Source organism: Perna viridis, chromosome 5, assembly GCF_037379345.1.
Source record: "Perna viridis isolate PV_CMFRI_1.1 ecotype Kerala chromosome 5, ASM3737934v1, whole genome shotgun sequence".
NCBI classification, from domain to species: domain Eukaryota; kingdom Metazoa; phylum Mollusca; class Bivalvia; order Mytilida; family Mytilidae; genus Perna; species Perna viridis.
The window spans coordinates 6,004,821-6,025,623 of NC_142449.1; the positions used below are offsets into that span (position 1 = coordinate 6,004,821).

Below are 20,803 nucleotides of genomic sequence, written 5' to 3' on the forward strand. Positions count from 1 at the left end.
ACACAATATTGTCAATAAAAGTTCAAAATGTCAATTATGTGTATCCCTAACGTTATTATCAACATTGAAAAAGATTGTTGATTGTTAAATGTTACGTTCTATTGCAGGCGGCATGTTCATGTATTTCAGGAGAAGAATGTTTAATTAATCCAACAGACCCTGCTTTGCACTAATCTGAATTTTCATTATGCCAGCTCACATAAACTCTAGCCTACATGTAGGCACGTCACCCCACTCAAACACTATTCTGACTCAACCAGTTATCACTCTATCTCCTATACACCTAGTGCTTGGTGGAGAAACAGTAAATTCCAATTTCTAAAGTCTTTGGTGTGACTCCGAACATTTAAAAAGAAAACAGTAAGCTAAATATAAGTTTTATTAAATAAAATTATCACAGAAGTGGTCACTTATTTACAACAAGTAAATACATGTATAATGATGTTTTTACAGCAAGTATATAAATAGCAGATACATAGAGCATTACCATTTTCATTTCGAAAAATATTTTGATCATTTCCCACAAAAGTTGTTTGATGAAAAATATCTTTTCCCTTCAATACTGTATTGAATATATTAATGATAACTGTACTGAGACCAATTAAAATTTGCAAAATAATTCATAAAACCAGAAATTTAAATAGCCCTCTTTATGTTTTTAAGAGACTCAATTCAGAAACCAGGCAGTTCCTATGATATTACATGGATGGCACATGGTAAATTTTATCCCACAAATTTTTTCACTCCAATGTAATGTCTATATTATACATGTATATGTCCAATTGTACAAAGATTTATTTTAAATCGACAATGGATGACAAAGAAAACATTTCAACATTTTCCTATGAAAGCAGCCATATTTTGCTCAAAATGAAAGAGTTATCTCAATTTTTCAATGAATTTCAGTGCTTTCTATCTAACTTATTTCTCTTTAACCACTGCAGTTAATTGAAAACCAGCATTCAACTTTGCAAAAGGATGCATTTGGGATATGAAATAGATGAATATATTTTGAAAATAAAATTTGTCATGTACCATCCATTGCCTGATTTTTACCTCTTATGATAAAAAACATTTATTTAATTTTACTAGCATAGCAGGTAACCTGTATTAAATAAATGTTATGTTCAGTCAAGATACAAAATAAAGAGCTTCACAGAGCACAGCATGATACAACAGCAGTTGTCAAACCCTGAACTGTTGGGGTAAGTGTGGACACAATATGTGTTTTTAAAATACTTAAGCATGGGGACTTATAGTTCATTATGGACAAAACACCTGGTTTGGACATAATGTAGCACAAAATTTGAAAATTAATTAAAAACTTTCAAAATCAGATCAAAAATAAAAAAATTGCATCTTTGGCATATTTGACCCCTTTTTACTCAAAGATGGTAAGAGATATCTGAAATCTGACTGAATAACACAAACAGGATTTTCTTAAGAAATCCAATGTATAAAATTTTTCGAAATCCAACCAATTTAAAAAAAAAAAAATATATTTTTTACTTTGGTATGACCAAATTATGTGCCCCTTTGACTCACAAACTGTTACAGATAAGGCTACCTTGTAAAAAAAATTCAAAACTGAATTTCAAATGGAACAGATTGACATCTGAATCATAAAAAATCAGATCAACAATAAGCCTTGCCTATCAGTTCTAATGACAAGTAATTTCTCCCTTTTGGCCCCTACTTTCCAAAAGGGGAAAGGTAAATACCTTCAAAGACAATAGGGCACTCAATTATGTTCACCAAAATTAAAATTTCAAAAAGATTGGATAAGTTTTACTCAAATTTTTGTTCATAAACAAAGGTTAATGGATAAGACTGACAGGATGATACCATTACATGACAGAAAATTGTGTGGTCCTATACAAGTTAAAAAAATTCTATCTATGTTGAAATTTTCTTATACAATGTATTAGAAATAATGACCATTACAACATAACATAAACAATAAAAAACTTTGTTGAGCTCAGCATGATGCAACTGCAGGAAGTTGAAAACTCTTCACTTGGGGCAAGCATGGACACAATATTAATTTTTGACACACTTTAACAGGGTGTTACATTTCATTATGGACACAGCAACTGGTTTGGATACAGAATTGCACAATATTTTAAAATTCAGTTTCAACTTTCAGGGTGCTTTCAAGGATCATTTTGTACCCCATTATCTCATAAACAGTTCATGAAGGAGTAAATTTGCTAACATACTACTTAAACTCATTGTAAAGAGGCCCTCTTGAAGAGGTACAATTGAAATTTTAAATTAAAATACAGTTGTCAAAAAAATGATGGGTTTGGCCCCTTTGATCCCTTGTTACCTAAAAAAAGGAAGAATTATTCCAATATCAATTGAAACATGCAGATATGGACTTCCAGAAGGAATCCAATGAAAACAATTTCAAAATCTGACCAAATAAAAAAGTTGTTTTTTTTTTTTTTGGTGTGGCCCCTTTGATCCCTTCTAACTTGAAAATGGTAAAAAATATCTGAAATCTGATTTAAAAACACATGCAGGAATTTTGTATGGAATCAAATTAATTTTTTTTAATTTGACTAAAACAAACTAGAGGCTCTAAATAGCCTTAATCGCTCACCTGCCTTGATAAGTTTGCAGAATTGGTGGTGCTTTTTCTATGATGAAAATTCTTAACACATATACCTTTATTGGAACAATCAAATCATATTCATTGAATTCTGTACGGTAGTTTCTTAGGTGAACATTTTTTCATATCCTTTAGGCCAAGTGAGCTAAGGTTTCATACACGAAGTTGACACAGTCTTAAAAACTTAAAAATAAAAGGTGAAACTTGGTGGAAATAATGATTGTGGGTAGTACAGCATTCATACATTAATAGATGCAATATTTGTGAAAATAAAGAGGTGCGAAATGCATGTTTTAAGTTATCCAGAAATATTCAGGTCCTTGCCCCAGTGGGGTCTCTCCTCTGTACTCGCTGGCTGTTTTTCAAAAATTCTAAATTTCGCAAGAACTTTAGGAATTAAAATCATGAACAAATAAGCAGGAAAAGGTCCACATATTTTTTGTTTTTATACAACAACATCATGTCTGCTTATTTTTTTCTTGCAGTTTTAAAGTGCCTGATATTTTAAAAAACCTCTTTTGACAGTTAAAGTTTTCGAAGGCAACCAAAATTTGTCATTAAAACTGATATTTTTTTCCCAATATGTTACAATAGCTACAGAGTTTTATGACTATATATAAAAGAATATCAGCCATTATCATGGATCTCCATAATGTAAGGATTTTAAAAAAATACATATATAATGGTACTTTTTTCAGGAAAAAAAAACGTTGGATTTGCATGTTTAAGTGTGTCTCAATATAGCTTTATTTCCACAAAATGTCATAAATAATCTGCAGTAGCATAACCATAGAGTGGAACCTAAAAAATTGATTCTTAGGGTGTGGTCCCATTTTGGCCCCACTATAGACTGAAAATGCTAAGTTGTATTTCAAATCTGTCAAAATATTTTAACACAGAATTTGAAAAGAAGCAATTTCAAAGAAGAATGGTAAAAACTGAATGAGAAATAAACCATCTACATCATATTTAAAAGAACCCATTTTACCCCTTTAGGCCCCATTTTTTTGTTGAACTGTAGGGGCCAGTGACACCATTTTGAATAGCAAGCTTAATCTAGTAAGAAGTTACAATATATCAAAATTTCATGACATCTGGTTCACTACAATTGTATATCAATAAAAATATTAACAATGACGACACCAATGCCAACAATGACAGCATCATAACATAATATGACTGAAATGTTTGTCCACGATGAATACAACCTGAGAAAAAGGAAAGTTAAGAAAAATATATAATGAAGACTCACAACTGAAACAAGTTATGAAAGTGCTGCTTATTTAAAAAAAACATGTTTTTTTTTCAGCATATTAAGGTGAGGTTGAATTAAGAAATTTTAACAAGTTTATTAATATAACTTAATTTATAACAAATATACACAGATTTATTCTTAAAATTATAAGATGGGCATTTACATAAAACTAGAGTTTCCATGATGCCACAAGTTATTGCCAGGCCTTATCTCACACTGGTAATTTGATGTTCTTCCAAGCGCAAAAGAATTGCCTCCGGAGACATTTGAAGACAGGTAATTTGTCAATTATCCATTTATTTCATTATTATATAGTTTGAAAGATAAAAGCATAAAACAGCAAAATTTATCAAATTATATCTTGCAAAAATAAACTTCCTTCAAACCATGTTGTAAAACTTTGACCTAATTGAAAATAAATTGCTCAAAGTTACAATTCAAATACACCCATATACTTTTCCTAAAAATGAATACAATGCAATTCCAATTTTGGGTATCATTCCAATTAAAATTCTCTAAATGCAGCATGAAGCTTGTTACTTCAACTAAATTTTAGATGGCTTCTCCTATAAAAATTAAAACCACCATCTTTTATTAGGTTCAATGCCCAACTGAGACTAAACTCCTCTGTTATAAAAGTAAAATTGGGAATTAGTGAGGAATTGCAAATAAGACAACATGCAGACAATATACAGGTGTCCAAAATACAACCCAAAGGTCATCATATACATGTAGATAGTCTTGTCCATGGTGAGAATAGATTTTTAGTGAGTACAACATACCATTAAAATCATAAAAGTTTACCCCAAAAAAATAATAAAATTGTGAAGGTTCTAATTACACAATTACTACATACTGTAAAAAAATAGGTAACATAGTAATTGCATAATACATATAAACAATACACTAAAAGTTTAAAAGCAAACAACATGATATAAGATACTTCATATCTTCTTACATTTGCTTGCCCTTCAGTTTCTAAACACCGTTTTCTTATATCTTTCCATCTATTCTTTCTACATGACTATTATGGTTTTGTTTCAATCCCTTCTTCCTCTTTCTCACACCATTATTAATTTCATTAATTGTACCCAGTTCTACAATATCTCAAACAGATTTCACTCTTTCATTCTTATCATTTTTCATGACTAGTTCTTCCAAAGTTACATTCTCACAAGTAAAAGATATAACTCAACTATCAATATGGTCAAATTATAAGCAATGAAATACAACAAAACTACAGTATAGTTTCAGTTCACATAACATTTGCTCATTTCTATCTACAGCTGAAGACATGACACTTTCACATGTGAAATATTACAAGATTACAAGCATGCTGTTAACCTGACTTACATAAATTACACATTTTTTTTCAAAAATAGTTATGCAAGACAATTCTATTTATCTTTCTTTCCTCATACATGATAAATACAACCAAAGTCCTTTCATCATGGAATCATTCAAGCATTCATATATAATACACCTAAACTATTAATTCCAACCATAACGTTTAACCATTCTATTAAAAGCATCTCTTGCCTCTTGTTCCCCATAAGGCCTATCGGCATCTGTCAGATCTAATGAAGCTTGGCTGTCAGACATTATCTCTGATCTTATTTGCACTAGAATCATCTGAAATTGATATATATAAATTACAGAATGTCATTCAAGTAGAAAGTGCTTAAATTATTTCAATCAAGATGATAAAACTCTGTTCAAACATCAGTAGTTTGAAGAGAGGGATGACAAGCTGCTTTAGACATGTACTTTCAGAAACAAACTTTAAATGAGCATTTGTTCCACAAATTTGATGCATAAAAACTCCTGGTAATATACACAGCAGCATACTGTCTTCTTAAAACATACCAAGTTTCATGATACTCTGTTCCGTAATTTGAGGGGAGTTGCAACGCCGAGCCAGATATTTATTGTGCTAGCTCGCAGAAGCAACATCCCGCAGGTAAGCATGTCACCCCACTCAGACACATTATTTTGATTCAGAACCAACCAATAATCACCCTACCCCCTTAATTACCACATGCTTGGCAGAGAAGCAGTGAATACCAAATTGGAAATCTTGAGTTACTGAGGGTCAAACCCACTACCTTCCACACTAGAGGCAAGCACACTACCATGAGACCAACAAAGCGGTGAAATGTTAAAAGAAGATTAACAGACAGATGGACAGACACATCGAAAGCATTAAACACCCAACAGGTTTGTTGTTTGGGCTTGGGGTCCTGTATGTTGCATGATCAATATGCAAATTTAACCACAGAAAGGGGAGAAATATTTGAAATCAAGACTTGGCTGAAGAAGAATGGGTTTCTTCCATGAAAATAATAGAAAATTCAGGAAATATGAAATGGCTGATACTGATTGAAGAAAATTTATCACCCTCCTGGGGTTAAAAGGTTGTGAGTACATATAATCCATTGCTGAGAATGAGGAGGAAAAATTCAATCAATCAATTACCCAACTTTTACAATTTAAGGAGAATGTAAAAGAAAAATTAATGCCCATTTCTACCAAAGTAATGATTCAAACAAGATTTGAATACTGATAATAAAGCTTGTTCCTGGTCCACTCTACAGTAGTTTTTATAGTTTAAAGCATAAACACCATCAAAATGGTACTAGTATTTGCTGATTGAAATGAAAGAACTTATAGGAGCATGTCAAGTTCAAAGGGCATAACTCAAAACAAAATCTCAGAAATACAAACGTCTATGTAATATGCACAATCACATATTGTGTTCAAACTACAAGGTTTGTGATAAAAATAGAGGATGGAAGAACTGAGCTACAGTATACCCTAAACATTTTGTTGTGTAGGCTATGATGAATTTTTGCATTCAAATTTTCAAGGGGGATAACTATCACAACGTTAGACAGTCATCACTAATCTAAAACATGTCCAAGATACTTATGGCTTAAACCTTTGGTTTAAATTACCGATTCCAATTACAAATTTAGGTGTGAGAGCACTTACAAATCAAATCTTAATTTCGATAGGTTATACTCTCACAATATTAGCTGCTCATTGTTGATGTTTCAAACTTATCCAAAATTCATGCTAGCAATCTTTGGTATAAAATTTATCCAAATCGGCTGAGAAATGTAAGCATGAGAACAAATACGAGCCATAACGAGGTGTGACAAACAGACACAAGGAAGTATGGGAACCTAATTTCCATTGGGGATATGGGGTAATGCACAGACACAAGGGTGCATGGGAACCTAATTTCCATTGGAGATATGGTATGACACACAGAGGCATGGAAGCATAGACACATAGTATTTATAAGTCTCACATGGTATTGCTGTACGAGGCAATGAGAAGTTCAGCCATTTAAGCAAGGAACTGAAGCTGAATTATTTCTCTTTCTACCTACAAGTTACTAGGTATTTGTACAATGAAAATCATAATGACCTACCTCAATGTCATTAATTGGTCTCCATCCAGATTTGGTCAACATTTCCATACAAATACTACCTCCAATTGTTATATGGCCTGGAATGAAAAGACATGCTGACACCTAGAATATTTACAAACATACAAAAAAATCAATCTAATTTGGCATTGCTCCCAGTTTTCCAGTTATGATGTGTGTGAGTGACATAACAGAGTGATGCGAGATTGGCTTTTTAATAGACTGAAAAATAATTAACTAATTAATTATACATTGTACTAAGTACAAGTAGATGGGGACATAAGGAATTTTCTAGTAAACATCATCTATATCATTAACAAATAATAATTCATGAATACAAGTGTTTTTTGGGGTTTTTTTTATGTTTTTTTCCCTTTTGTGTGTTCGTGGAAGGAAAGGTGTGTCCATGCAAGTGTACAACCAAACCATGCACTAGTATCATGGATACAGAGTCGTGTTAATGTTAGTGATTGCAGTAAATAGTAACTAATCTGTGTTAACAATGATAAATATAGAACTTAATGTAGACTAATTTGAATATCTGGGCCTGAAATAAAATTCTTTATACAGTTAAGGTAATACTATATAATCAGGTCAATTCTGAAAATCTCATTCTGCTGAAATAAAGCTGTTTTGAGGCAGTCAGAACACAACTATTAAGTGTTTTATTTCGTTACAAAGTACATATTTTTATAATCCTGAATGTATGGAGGTTCAAGTCATTTATAAGTGCATTAGTGAATATTGACATAAAAACAAGTAGCCACAGTAACATTACTGAGTTTTAATATGAATCAAGGGTGCCTTTCCAAAACTAACAGCTTGATACTATGTTTCTTTTTAAATAAGAGGCAGTTAGAAACTACTACAGGAGTTTGTGGAAGTCAAACTGTTTCATGCTGATCCTTAGGTCCTTGAAGTGGATCAAACATTCTGAATGTATTGCATGGGAATACTAAGTCCCATACCAGAAGAAAAATCCTTTGAAGAGAACTGAGTGCAAACTTCATGCATAAATCATTAAGAAGAAAAGTGTAGAAAGCTGAGTCAGCCACAACTTTCCAAGGACAAAAACTCAGCAAAAACATCAGATGGATCGAAGCAATTTGAGATTAATCTGTAAGTTGTCAGGATAAAGCAATGCCCAAAATATAAAGTTTTTTTTTTTAAATTATGCACTTTTCAGCCCCTAATTCTTACAAATCTCAAAAACAGATCAAGACCTCACTTTACAGGTAAGGAACATTGTATTATTATAGATCTATATGATTATACTAGAGTTATAAAAAGCTTTGCAGGGGGCAGCATGATATGACAGCAGCCAGTTGAGCTCAGTTCATTATGGATACAACAACTCATTGTGACACAACATTGCACATTATTCTGAAACTCAATTTAAGTATAAAGGTCTGCTTCAGGATGAATTCATGGATCACTTTGTACCCCATTTTAAAAAACAGTAAGTGATAGGGTTAATTTTGTAAGCATACTTTTTAAAGCTCTTTATTTAGGTAAGGATTTTCATGAGGAATCTAAAAATAAATAATTTCAAAATCACACCTAAAAATAAAAAAAAGACAATTTTTTTAGGATGTGGACTCCTTTGACCCTTCATAATTTAAGAACTGTAAAAGGCAACTGAAATCTGATTGAAAAACACAGGCAATGATTTTCATTAGGAATCATAAATCCCAGCCTTCCTTTTGTGGTATGGCACCTTGTATTATTGTGGAACAATATTATAGATAGTCCTCTGCTTTTATTGGAGTTAAAAAGTTGAATTCCATGAAATGCCCTTTTTTGGCTCCGAATTCTAAAACAGTTGGGGCCATTAACCCAAAAATCAATACCTACCTTCTGTTTGTACATTATATAAAGATAAATGAACTATTATCAAATTATCACATGAAAACCAGGTGTCTATGCCTACAAACGATGACAGTGCCATACCAATACAAACAAACTTTTTGTGGTCATGATATAGTAAAAACAATGTCATAAAAGCTTGTTTTTGGCAACTTTATGAACCCCAATTCCAAACAGTTAAGTCAGTAAGCTGAAAAATCAATACCAAACTCATTTTGTGGTTTGGAAAGCTTTAAACCCACTGATGTTCAAGTTATCCAAAACCAAGTGTCTACAGATACAAGACAAAAGCATTGACAAAGCTGTTGGCACAGAGGATGACAGTGCCAAACCATACCATTCTACATCAGCAATTTTTTGTGGCAAAAAAATGCTTTGTATGGGCTAGATATGACTGCAAAGTTTGAACTCTGCAGTAATCGGGACAAGAATGGACACACCATTTAAGCTTGATATAGTTCTGAATTTCAATCTCAATTAAAAACAGCATTCCAATGTCCCCTGCTTAAAAAGATACATTTTAACTAACAAATTGCCTTCTTTGTCAGTATAAACTTTAAATTCACTGAAATTTTTTAAGTCCAAGGGCCTTAACTTCTATAACAATCATTCAACCATAACCAAAGTCAATCTTAATCTGTAACTTCTCATAGTAAGACTACAAACAAAAGATAAAATCAATTGGTAGAAAGCATTACCAAAAAAAAATGGCGGAAAACTTTAAATTCACTGAAATTTTCTAAATCCAAGAGCCTTAACTTCTGTAAAAGTCATTCAACTATAACCAAAGTCAGACCCAATCTGTAACTCTTCATAATAAGGCTACATACCTAAAAAAACTTATTTGGTAGGAGCATTACAAAAAAAACTCGGACGGACATCCAGCACTTCTATGTCCCCTCGCAATGTGTTGTGGGGGACAATTAAATATTTGACATAGACAAGAATCCGACCAGAATTGAATTGGCCCCTTTTTCTACCATAATTCCTGCATGGTTTCAGCCACAAACCTTATAAATCCCAACCTTTTCTGCAGTATGGCTCATTTTGGATTAATTTCAAAGAGATCCATCCACTTGCACTTACAATGTTATTTATTGTCCAGCATCCACTCCATTTTGGGCCCATACTTCAAGAACAGTTCAAGTAACAACCTGAAACTTATTTAATCCCACATCATGTTTTAACTGTGATGTTTCTAGGTGACAGACTACTGGTAACAAGTGTTGGGTAAAGCTACCATCACAATTTACTTGTGCTGTTTAGTTAAACCTTACCTGTCAGAAATTTAAATCTAGGTCTAACAACCCTAACAAATGGAGGGGTCATTGGGTAATCATGTGGAAATTGCATCTCTAACTGTATAACAGGCTGAAATAAACAAACATAGACTAGACCTGTTTACTCATCTACAATGCCATAAATTGCACTACAATATGTTGTACATATATCTGCCGGTAATAATCTCGAATTTCTTGATTCTCTACACTGGGTATATATGAAAACGCTAAATAAAAAATGACTAATTTACAGTGAAAACAAGTGCAAAACAGAGGAAATTCATAGAGGCAAGCATACATGTACATGTTCCTAGTTAGACAGCAATGTGAATATCAAACAAGTTTAATTGTTTTTTTTTAATGTAATACCTTATTTTAAGTATAGGGACACCTATTAATTCTGTTACATTATAAAATTAGTTCTGTATTACCATATCTATCAGCTATAAACATGTAGGTATATTTTTAATACTACAAATGTATATTCACATATTCCGTCTTACTCCATCAACGTCCTTTTATAGACAACAGACTGTACATGAATATTATTACAACTTACATCTCTTTTGAACTTGAGTGAGTATTCATTCAAATGTTTTCCAAGTTTAGAATCTACTGGAAAGTCCTTAAGTTTAATATCCTATTAATGATAAAACAATTTCATCTTAATTTCCATATAATCAACATAATGAGTGTGTTCACCGAAAGAAAAAGCTGGGAAATAAAATCCAAATTCAGTTAAGTAAGTGTTGTAGTCCCTGAACCAATCCATGCAACTATTTGACAGATCGCTGACAGTTCAAAGACCAAACTTATCATAGTTTTGTTTGTAAAATGACAGATGACCATGTCATGGAAATTTTAATCGAGTATAATTTTAATGTAAATTAGAAGTGAATTTTAATTAATTCATGTTTTATGTTTCCGTTTAACATACCTGTTAACCTCAGAGAATGGGTATTTGGACCATCTCCAAAAACTATTTATGTTGGGTATTTTGAATGACAAATTTTTAAGCTATAAAAAAAACATGTTTTCCTCATGAAAAAAAAATAAACAACAGGTGGGAACAGCAACAATAATTTAAAAGGATTTCATATAAAAGGAAGCACATTTCAGGGAATGTATGTGCACTTGTTCATTTTCAAATGGTCCTTTGGTGAGGGATTTTTTTTTTCAATGACAGATGTATAATGTGTGATAAATCTTTTGAAGTAGGTGTTTTTAGCCTCCAAGAGCTAAACTGTGGGAGGATAAATAGGGGAAAATAAAGCAAATGCAAAAGAAAAGTAAATAAATTTTTGTCTTAATCTATAAAGTTTAGTAAATTTGTGTAAAATGGAAAATTGAAACAAACCACTCCATAAATATATGAACCAATCAGCAGTCATGTGGTGTAAAACAGAAGCAATCACTGATTTTAACTAACAATGATCCATGACAGATTGCAATTATAGTTGCAGGAACCGGTTCAAGAACTGTGTAGGTTTAAATTTGGTAATTTTATTACTTTTAAATGTCTAAAAAAACATATAAACAAATGCATTACAAATATGGGTAAATATATGCAAAATATAAGTTATATTTCTTTTTATTCTGCTTTCTGAAAACCTACTGGCATGTTCATTCAAAAATCTATATATTCAGCATGCTTAAAGTGACATTTTGATATCTAAAGAAGGAGCTAAAACAACTGGCTTACTTAAATTTGCACACAAAAAAGGTGTTTTTCTATTTGAATAAACAAATGTGTTTTTCCTATTTGCTCCATAAAGACAATTTAGCCACACCCCCCAAAAAAAACCATCAATAATTGCTTTCTATTTAAATACAAATGACCAAGTCTTACCCAGATGAATAAATTGTCTCCCCTTGGACTTCCATCAATTCCATACTTGTGTGCTTCCTTCTTCATGTTTTTCAAATCTGTAATTGAAAAGTTGACATGTTTTTTTGGGTTGTTATTAGTACAGGTACAATAAAAGCAAACAATTGAAAGTTCTACTTGTTTAAGCAATCTCAATTTGCAGTATTTTATTTTAAGTTAGTAACAGGCACAAAAAAATTGTCCTTTAGAAACTAGAACTGAGTATCACTGAAAAGTTTACTTTAAAAATACTCTAAGGCCATACAATAATATCATATGTTTTGTCATACAGTATTGGCCGGAACAGCAGACAGTCTATATTTAGACATTATTTTAGGAAGCCAAACATCTTCTCAAACTTGATCAAAACTGTATAAGGGCATTCACAATTTTTACAACCACTCTTTTCTGCATGTCAATGACTTTCAGCTTTACAGCACAAGTAAAACAGAAAACCAGCTTTGAGAAAGAAAGAATAAGAAAATAAGTAAATAATAAATAAATATATATTTCTGACCAAAGGTGATAATGAAAATTCATCCATGAATTGTTACACCTCTTATTTGAAACACAATCATTTTAAACTAAGATATAAATACATGTACAAAATAGATTTGTTAAGTTTTTTTGTAGTCTTAAAGATACCTGCTCTGACCAACTACAGAAGCAAATCTTCAAATTAATATCTTATTCAAAGGTATTTTACAATAAAATGCTCCACAACTCACAGCTTACATGAATGCAGAGCTTGAACCCTGAACAGTTGGAACAAGTATGGACACTCCAATGAAAGGTTAATCAAAGCTTGCATGAACACAGCGCTCGAACCCTGAACACTTGAAGCAAGTATGGTCACTCCAATCAAGCTTGAAACAACTCTGAATTTTTATTGGGATTACATATTTGACAAAGGAAAGGAATATTGTAATTTGTATTACAATTTCAGAGAGATTTATTCACTTATAATTAAGACAATGTCTGGAACATCATAAAAAATGCTTTCAGTTCAAATCACAACCCCCAAAATCAATCCAAGGAAGATGATGTAAGCATAGAAGGGTCTGAAAAATTCGCAATGAAGTTAGAACTGTCAAATTTGGAAAGCCAATATTTTGTTGTTCCCTCCATGTGACTCAAACTCTTCGCAAATTCACTTTGCAAATTTGACAGTTCTAACATCGTTGGGAATTTTTCAGACCCTTGTATGCTTACATTATCTTCCCTGTATCAATTTGATCCGATGGTACAGTGTAGTGAATAGAGTCATCACATTCTGAGACATTTGTATAATACTGATTTGTTGTGACATGTATTGTTAATTTGATCCTCTATCCTACATAACAACACATAGATGAGCTGTCCTGTACAACCATACATCTTGTACTAAGTTACAGCCCAAGATAAATCCTACACAGAGGAATTACCCGACCAGTGAAAGCTATATTTTCATATAGCCTAGCTGGACGAGTGGTCTAGGGCACTGGACTTTGTGCGGGCAGTGTTGCCACAGATGTCACAGAAGTATGAGTTCGAGTCCTGCGGAAGGAATGACCAAAAATTTGCATTGCAAATTTAAAAATTCTAACATTGTTGGAAATTTACATATTTATATATTTCACCATTTTGACCTTAGAAAACACCTCTCTACCGCTATTGAACTAAGAAACAAGATAGCAGTTGAACTCAAGCAATGATATTGTTGGCCTTTTTCATAACTACCTTAACTCCTTTTGTATTGGGAAAATATGCCGAATCTTTTTAACAGGAAATTTGTAAAAACTACAAAACCTTGAATTTGTGGCTATATTGATGACTTGTATGAGCATGTCAAGAAAAAGTCATAAACAGTTAATCAGTGGAATAGAAACACCATATCCTACACTATGACTACCTACTGGGAAATATTTTATCTATATTGGGATTATTTTTTGCCATTTTTTGACAAATCGGGAAACTTTCATTAACATGTGATAAGGGAAACAGCTTTATTTCTGAGGTAATTTAAGGTAAACAAAAATACCGTCATTCCGTCATTCATTGGATGTATATTGGTACTTTCATTAGGCCATTTATCTTAAATTGGTTGGTCAGAAAAAAGGTGAGAGAAGGCAATCTGAATTTGGCTTGTGAATAATAATTTTCAGTTTTTTATGACAATTTTAGTATGTAAAATAATGTAGTGTATAAACCCCTTTTTCTCCCAACCTGTCTGAAATACTGAAGTTTAAATTTTCAAATTTTATTGTTGATTGTATAGAGGAGAAACTGTCTTTAGGGAATATGTACACATTCCTAATGTCTGGCTGTCAAAAACCAGTTAAAATTGTTTGAACTTCTTTACATGTAGGTACAATGTTTCAGGAAATGAAACATATAATATTGAAGATTACTGCTACTAAATTTTCAAAATCATTTTAAATTTATGAAATAGTATTTACTACAACTTTTAACAAACAAAACTTTTGTTTGAAAACAGCATAGTTAGAACACTGTCCTAACTATATACTGATTATCTACCTGACAATAGTCTAGCTACAGCATAGCTAGAACACCGCTCTAACTATAAACTGATTATCTACTTTTTTACCTGACAATAGTCTAGCTACAGCAGCTTTTGTTCCAACATCACCAAAGAAATTGGAAGCGCCACCAATGTCATCTTCCTCTCCACTTAAATATACAAAAAGCAAAAATAGGAATAGGTATGGAAATTTTCAAAGTATGATTTTTCATCTAAAAATGTGATAAAAAAAAACAGATAAAATTAAATCCTTTTATTTTATTTCAGGTTTCTCCAGTTTATATGCAATACCCTGAGATTGAGATGGGAGATACTGACAATAATACATAATTGTCATAAGTTGCAAAATAACAATTTATTTATCAATTCTTCTCAGGAAAGAATAAAAAAAATCAATACACTGTCTTTGTACGTATTCTAATTTATTGCATTAAATCCTTTAAAAAACGCTAAACAATTTGCATATAAAAGGAAAGATACTTCAACTTTCCAAATCAATTTAATCAATAAAACTTTTCCACAAAAACAAAAGTTACACAACTTATATTTTCCTTTTGAACTAAATAATAAGAAGTTGAGTGTAGCATTTGCAAATAATGATTTATGGCTAGTAAATAATCATATTTTTAACTTATCATATATATAAATATATATATATACAATGTTAAATAAAGCTTCGCCGAGCACAGTACGATACGACAACAGTCAGTTGGACTCTATTCACTTGAGGCAAGCGTGGGCACAATATTAGTTTTTGACACACAAAACATAAGGATTTACAGTTCATTCATGTAAGTATTAAGGTCTGCTTCACGATGCATTCATGGATCACTTTGTACCTCATTATCTCCAAAAAAAGTAAATGATTGGGTTAACTTAATAAGCATTCATCTTAAACCTCTTATATTTACGTATCTGAAATCCCCCCAAAAAAATTTCAAAATCACCAAAAAAAAAATAAAAAAGTAAATTTTTTGGGGCTTGGTCCCCTTAAGCCCCTTATACATTTGTAACTTGAAAACCGTGACACACTAAACATAGGGCCTTACATTTCATTATGGACACAACAACTCATTTGGACACAATATTGCACAATATTTTGAAATTCAATTTAAGTATAAAGGTCTGCTTCAGGGCACATTAATAGATCACATTGTACCTCATTATCTCAAAAATAGTAAGTAACAGAATTTGGTAAGTATACATCTAAAAGCTCATGTATTGAGACTAGGATTTTCATATGGAATCCAATAAAAAAATATTTTCAAAATCACATCAAAATTAAAGTCGAATTTTGGGGCATGGTTCCCTTCGGCCCCTTATAACTCAAAAACCGTAAGAACTATCTGATTGAAAAAATGCACTCTCCAAAACTGCAACAAAAATAAACAAGAGGCTCCCAGGAGCCTGAATTGCTCACCTGGTTTTGGAGATATAAGCGAAAAACTACTGTCTGACCTCTATGTTCTATTTTTAGTAATGGCAGCCATGTTTTTAACTTCAAAAATCCCCACATCATTTCTATGCAGGATACCCCAAGGAATATTCATACCAAGTTTGGTTCCAGCTGTTCAAGTAATGTCAAGAGGAGAAGATTTTTCAAAAAAATAACATTGAAAATGGTAAAAAAAATGTTGAAAAAGGGCAATAACTCCAACATGGCTTATCAGATTAACATGAAAATTTGACCACAGGTAGACCTCATCATGCTAAACACTTCTACTCATGTCAGAATGGGCTAAACCCTATGGTTTTGGATATATAGGCGAAAAACTACAATCTGACTCCTATGTTTTATTTTTAAAAATGGCCGCCATGTTTTTTGATGAATCAAAAATCTCCATAAAATCTTTGAAAGTACAAAAAAACATTATAAGCTGTAAGCCTAATATTGGTTCTAGTGCTGAAAGTGACAATTTTATCACCCCAAGCTAATTACAACTCTCAACAGGTGTCAAAATTGTGCGTGCACAATCACCTAATTCACCAATTACACTAATCAGACACAGGAAGTAAATGTCTCTTGACCACTCAAGCGTTACTTTAAGGTCTATAAAGTTCAAATGCTGGTAAAAATTTCTGCTGGGCAAATTTCTTTACTTCTGGTTAACTTTGTATCAAAATGACATAAAAAATTATATATCATTTATTTTTGTAAATAAAACATGAGTGTAAACCAAATGTGGGTAATATTTTTATAGTTGCATGTCGGCATTTTTTTACGATCTTGAAAATATCATTTATGCTACACTTCGCTAGATGTATTTTTGTGTTTCTAAAAAGGGTGGCTATGCATAAAACAGCATTTTTTGTTATATTCAATACATTTAAAATTATGCCAAGGATGTACTTGGTATGTCCCTGATTGAAGTATAAGAGTGTAAAGGAATTTCCATTTTTGATGATTCTTAAAGGCTGGGGTGTTTCTTTTTTAATTAAATTTGGATTGTCTGGAAAACATGCTTGCATGATAGCGGAATCCTTTATTCATATGCAATGTAGTTGTACTTTTAAGTTTTATTTCATGTATTTACACAGTGCTGTAAATAACAGATGATACAGAAATATCTTACATGTATGTCAGATGCAAATACTACTTTAAACAAAGGCTCCCAGGAGCCTGAATCGCTCACCTTGTTGAATTTTGCCTTTCAAAGGCAATAAATTAAAAAGAAGTTTTCCAACAATTTTGACTCAAGAAGTCTTTGGTAGGACTATCACAAGATCTTTTCAACAATGGAAAGTTTCTTTTAATCTATCATAGTTTTCAAGATATTAACTGAAAACTATCAAAAAAAATTATTTTTCCCCTTTCAAGGGCAATAACTCTTACAAAGAGTCTGAAGACTTTTGTAGTCCTAATAATATGGATCATTTCAGCTATTGAAAGAATTTGGATAAACCTAACAGTTTTGGAGATATCTATGAAAAACTAGTGTCTGACCCCTATGTTCTATTTTTAGTAATGGCGGCCATATTTTTTTGACGAATCAAAAATCCCCATTTCAGTTCTATGCAGTATACCCCAAGAAATATTCATACCAAATTTGGTTTCAATTGGTCGAGTAGTGTCAGAGGAAAAGATTTTTGAAAGAAATAACATCAAAAATAGCAAAAATCGTTGAAAAAGGGCAACAACTCCAAAATGGCTTAACGGATTAAAACCAAAATTTGACCAGAGATAGATCTCATCATGCTGAACACCTTTACCCTGTCAAAAATCAGCTAAACCTAACGGCTTTGGAGATATATGTGAAAACTACTGTCTGACCCCTATGTTCTATTTTTAGTAATGGCGGCCATGTTTTTTGAAGAATCAAAAATCCCCACAACAGTTCTATGCAGGCTACCACAAGGAACATTCATACCAAGTTTGGTTTTAATTAGTCAAGTAGTTTCAGAGGTGAAGAGTTTTGTATAATTGAAACGACGATGATGGACAAAGACGACTACGACGGCAGCGAACGCTAAGTGATGGCAATAGCTCACATGGCCTTTGGCTAGGTGAGCTAAAAATAAGCCACAGAAATGGCTAAAGTAACTAAAGCTTTCAAAATCCTGGAAAAAACCCTGTAATATATATCTGTAATAATTGTGATTGCACTATAAATAAACAATATATTTACATTTGTATTTATCTATAATATGGTCACTTATTAAAAATTTACCTATCATCTTCATTCTTTGATGTAGTGCTTCTTGCTACATCCTGATCTGCTTCTGGCATATTGGCATCTATATCTTCATCTGCATAATAATCATCTTCTATTTCATCTGCATCAGAATCATTATCAGCATCTGTCAACTTTAAATACCAATAATATATATATAAATGTGTTCATGCCTCAAAACATGCAAAAAAAATTTACATTTGGATTAAATTAAATTTAGATTTATGAAGGTCATTCTAATATCATAGAAGTTGACCATCAATAAAAAGGGTCAGAAGTCCTGACAAACACCAAGAACAATGTTATTGAATTGGAAAATAAGATAGAAAAAAACGCTTATTCATTTTTTTAAAAATATATTACTGGTCTAAATCTGCTTTACTTTGTCTTTTTTTTTGTTTTTTTTCCATTAAAAAAAAGCAATATTTCTAATTCATAAAGGCATCAAAGGTACAAAATTTAATGTAAATGTAACATGAACGTTCTTTAGAAATGGCATATGATTACATTATTTGACATTGCATTCACTAACACATCCAGTATCTATGACATACATGAAAAAAAATTGTCACCCGAAGTTGTTTCTACTTCAACATAAATTTGATACTAAGATCAAGGGTTTGCTAATATGAAGGTCATTCTAAAGGTCATAGAAGTTGACCATCAGTAAAAAGGGTCAGAACTCCTACAATAAACACTCACAACTGTATTATTGAATTGGGAAACAGGATAGAAAAAATGCTTATTCATTTTTCAAAAAATATATTATTGGTAAATCTGAATTATTTTAAAAAATCTGCTTTACTTGTTTTGTGAACTTTTTTATCCTCAGTTACAAAATGGTTGCTTCCTAATATATGCATGTACAGTACTATGTGCTACACATAAACTGCAGATATAAAACAGTTAATAGACAATAGACCTACTGGTTTCAAAAGAATATTGATCCTTGATAAAATTTGAAGAATAGACTTTTCTTTACAACCATCTGTAAATTCATGCATTTCCATGATTCTCTGTAAAACTTCTTCATTTTCTGACCAAAACATCTGAAAAAAAAAAACAATCTTCAAACTACAATATTTATTGATTCAAACAGCATAAATGTTTAAGATATCAGATCAGTATTATAAATTTTGCCTCTTAAAATGCAGGATTCTTCTCTTATATGTATATATATATAAACCATACTTTTTATTACTTTGCACTAATTTAATCCCTAAACATCAAATTATTGTAATGTTGTAGAAGTCACAAATTATGTACAGAAACCAGTAAACAAAATGTATGGAAAATCCATAAACTCCAATCAATCAACAAGATGTTTCATTATTACCTTATTTAACAAAAATGGCCACGAGTGAGGAAGAAACAAAAAATGATATTATGTCATACACTGTAAACCAAACAATACTCAAACCAGAAAGAGTAATCATGAGAACAAAGATTTTAACGGAAATCAAAAGAATGTATTCCAGGGACAAAGACCAGACATGAAAAACTGACACACACAACAAGGATCACAAAATAACCAAAATAAAACATAAAAAGTAACAAACTTTAAAGGGGGCAACTCATACTCGACAATATGTAGAATAAAGAAAAAGCATCATAATTCATGAGTTTCGTCTGAACCAGTTATGAATTTGGTTAACAAGGCTTCCAAAAAAGATGGTACACCTAGATACAAATATGTAACCCCTCTCCCCAAACTGAATCCAAGTACCCTTTTAACAGGTGAGACAACCCTGATTTAAAGAATACAGAAACAATGTAATTTACTTTGGGTCATTATAAATCTGTCAGCTGAAGGAGATTTCCGTATTGAAACAACAAGAAAATATATTATTTTTCACAGTGGCATATACTAGAGTTAATACTCACAGAACAGCTTATATAGTAATAATAGTTTACTTGGACAGGCTTGGTTGTCACAATCACAACTAAGCCATTCCTCGAGTTATGATACCCTCTTTAAACTGATTACTAATTGATTAAAGAAAATAAATACCCATTTGCTAGCGGGGTCACTCTTAAGAGGTACAGTGACACTAAAATTGATGTTTGAATTTTCTTCCTCGTCTTCTCCGGAATATTTAAAAAGAATTTTTCTATCGCCTTCGTCTATTAAGTCAACACTAAAAGACGCTCCACTTTCTAGACACCATGCTTTAGAAGCTTCTGTGCATTCTTTAAAATCCATAGCTTCTCTAAGAGAAAAGATTATGAGCTTTCGGTTTTGTGAACTTTTGATTTCGCAACTTCTTGAAGTTGTCGCTTCGGCACTTGAGAAAAT

General features: G+C 31.9%; 1 protein-coding gene across 1 annotated transcript; it reads right to left on the reverse strand.

Moving 5' to 3' along the window:
• Nucleotides 1-3,183: 3,183 nt before the first annotated feature.
• Nucleotides 3,184-20,783, reverse strand: LOC148615738 (uncharacterized). Its single transcript, XM_088582275.1, has 9 exons — nucleotides 20,519-20,783; nucleotides 19,434-19,556; nucleotides 18,505-18,641; nucleotides 14,903-14,985; nucleotides 12,298-12,374; nucleotides 11,008-11,088; nucleotides 10,446-10,539; nucleotides 7,306-7,382; nucleotides 3,184-5,501 (listed from the first exon to the last, which is right to left on the reverse strand). The coding sequence occupies exons 1-9, from the start codon at nucleotides 20,708-20,710 to the stop codon at nucleotides 5,361-5,363; spliced, it is 1,005 nt and encodes a 334-aa protein (XP_088438401.1). The 5' UTR covers nucleotides 20,711-20,783; the 3' UTR covers nucleotides 3,184-5,360.
• Nucleotides 20,784-20,803: the final 20 nt, after the last annotated feature.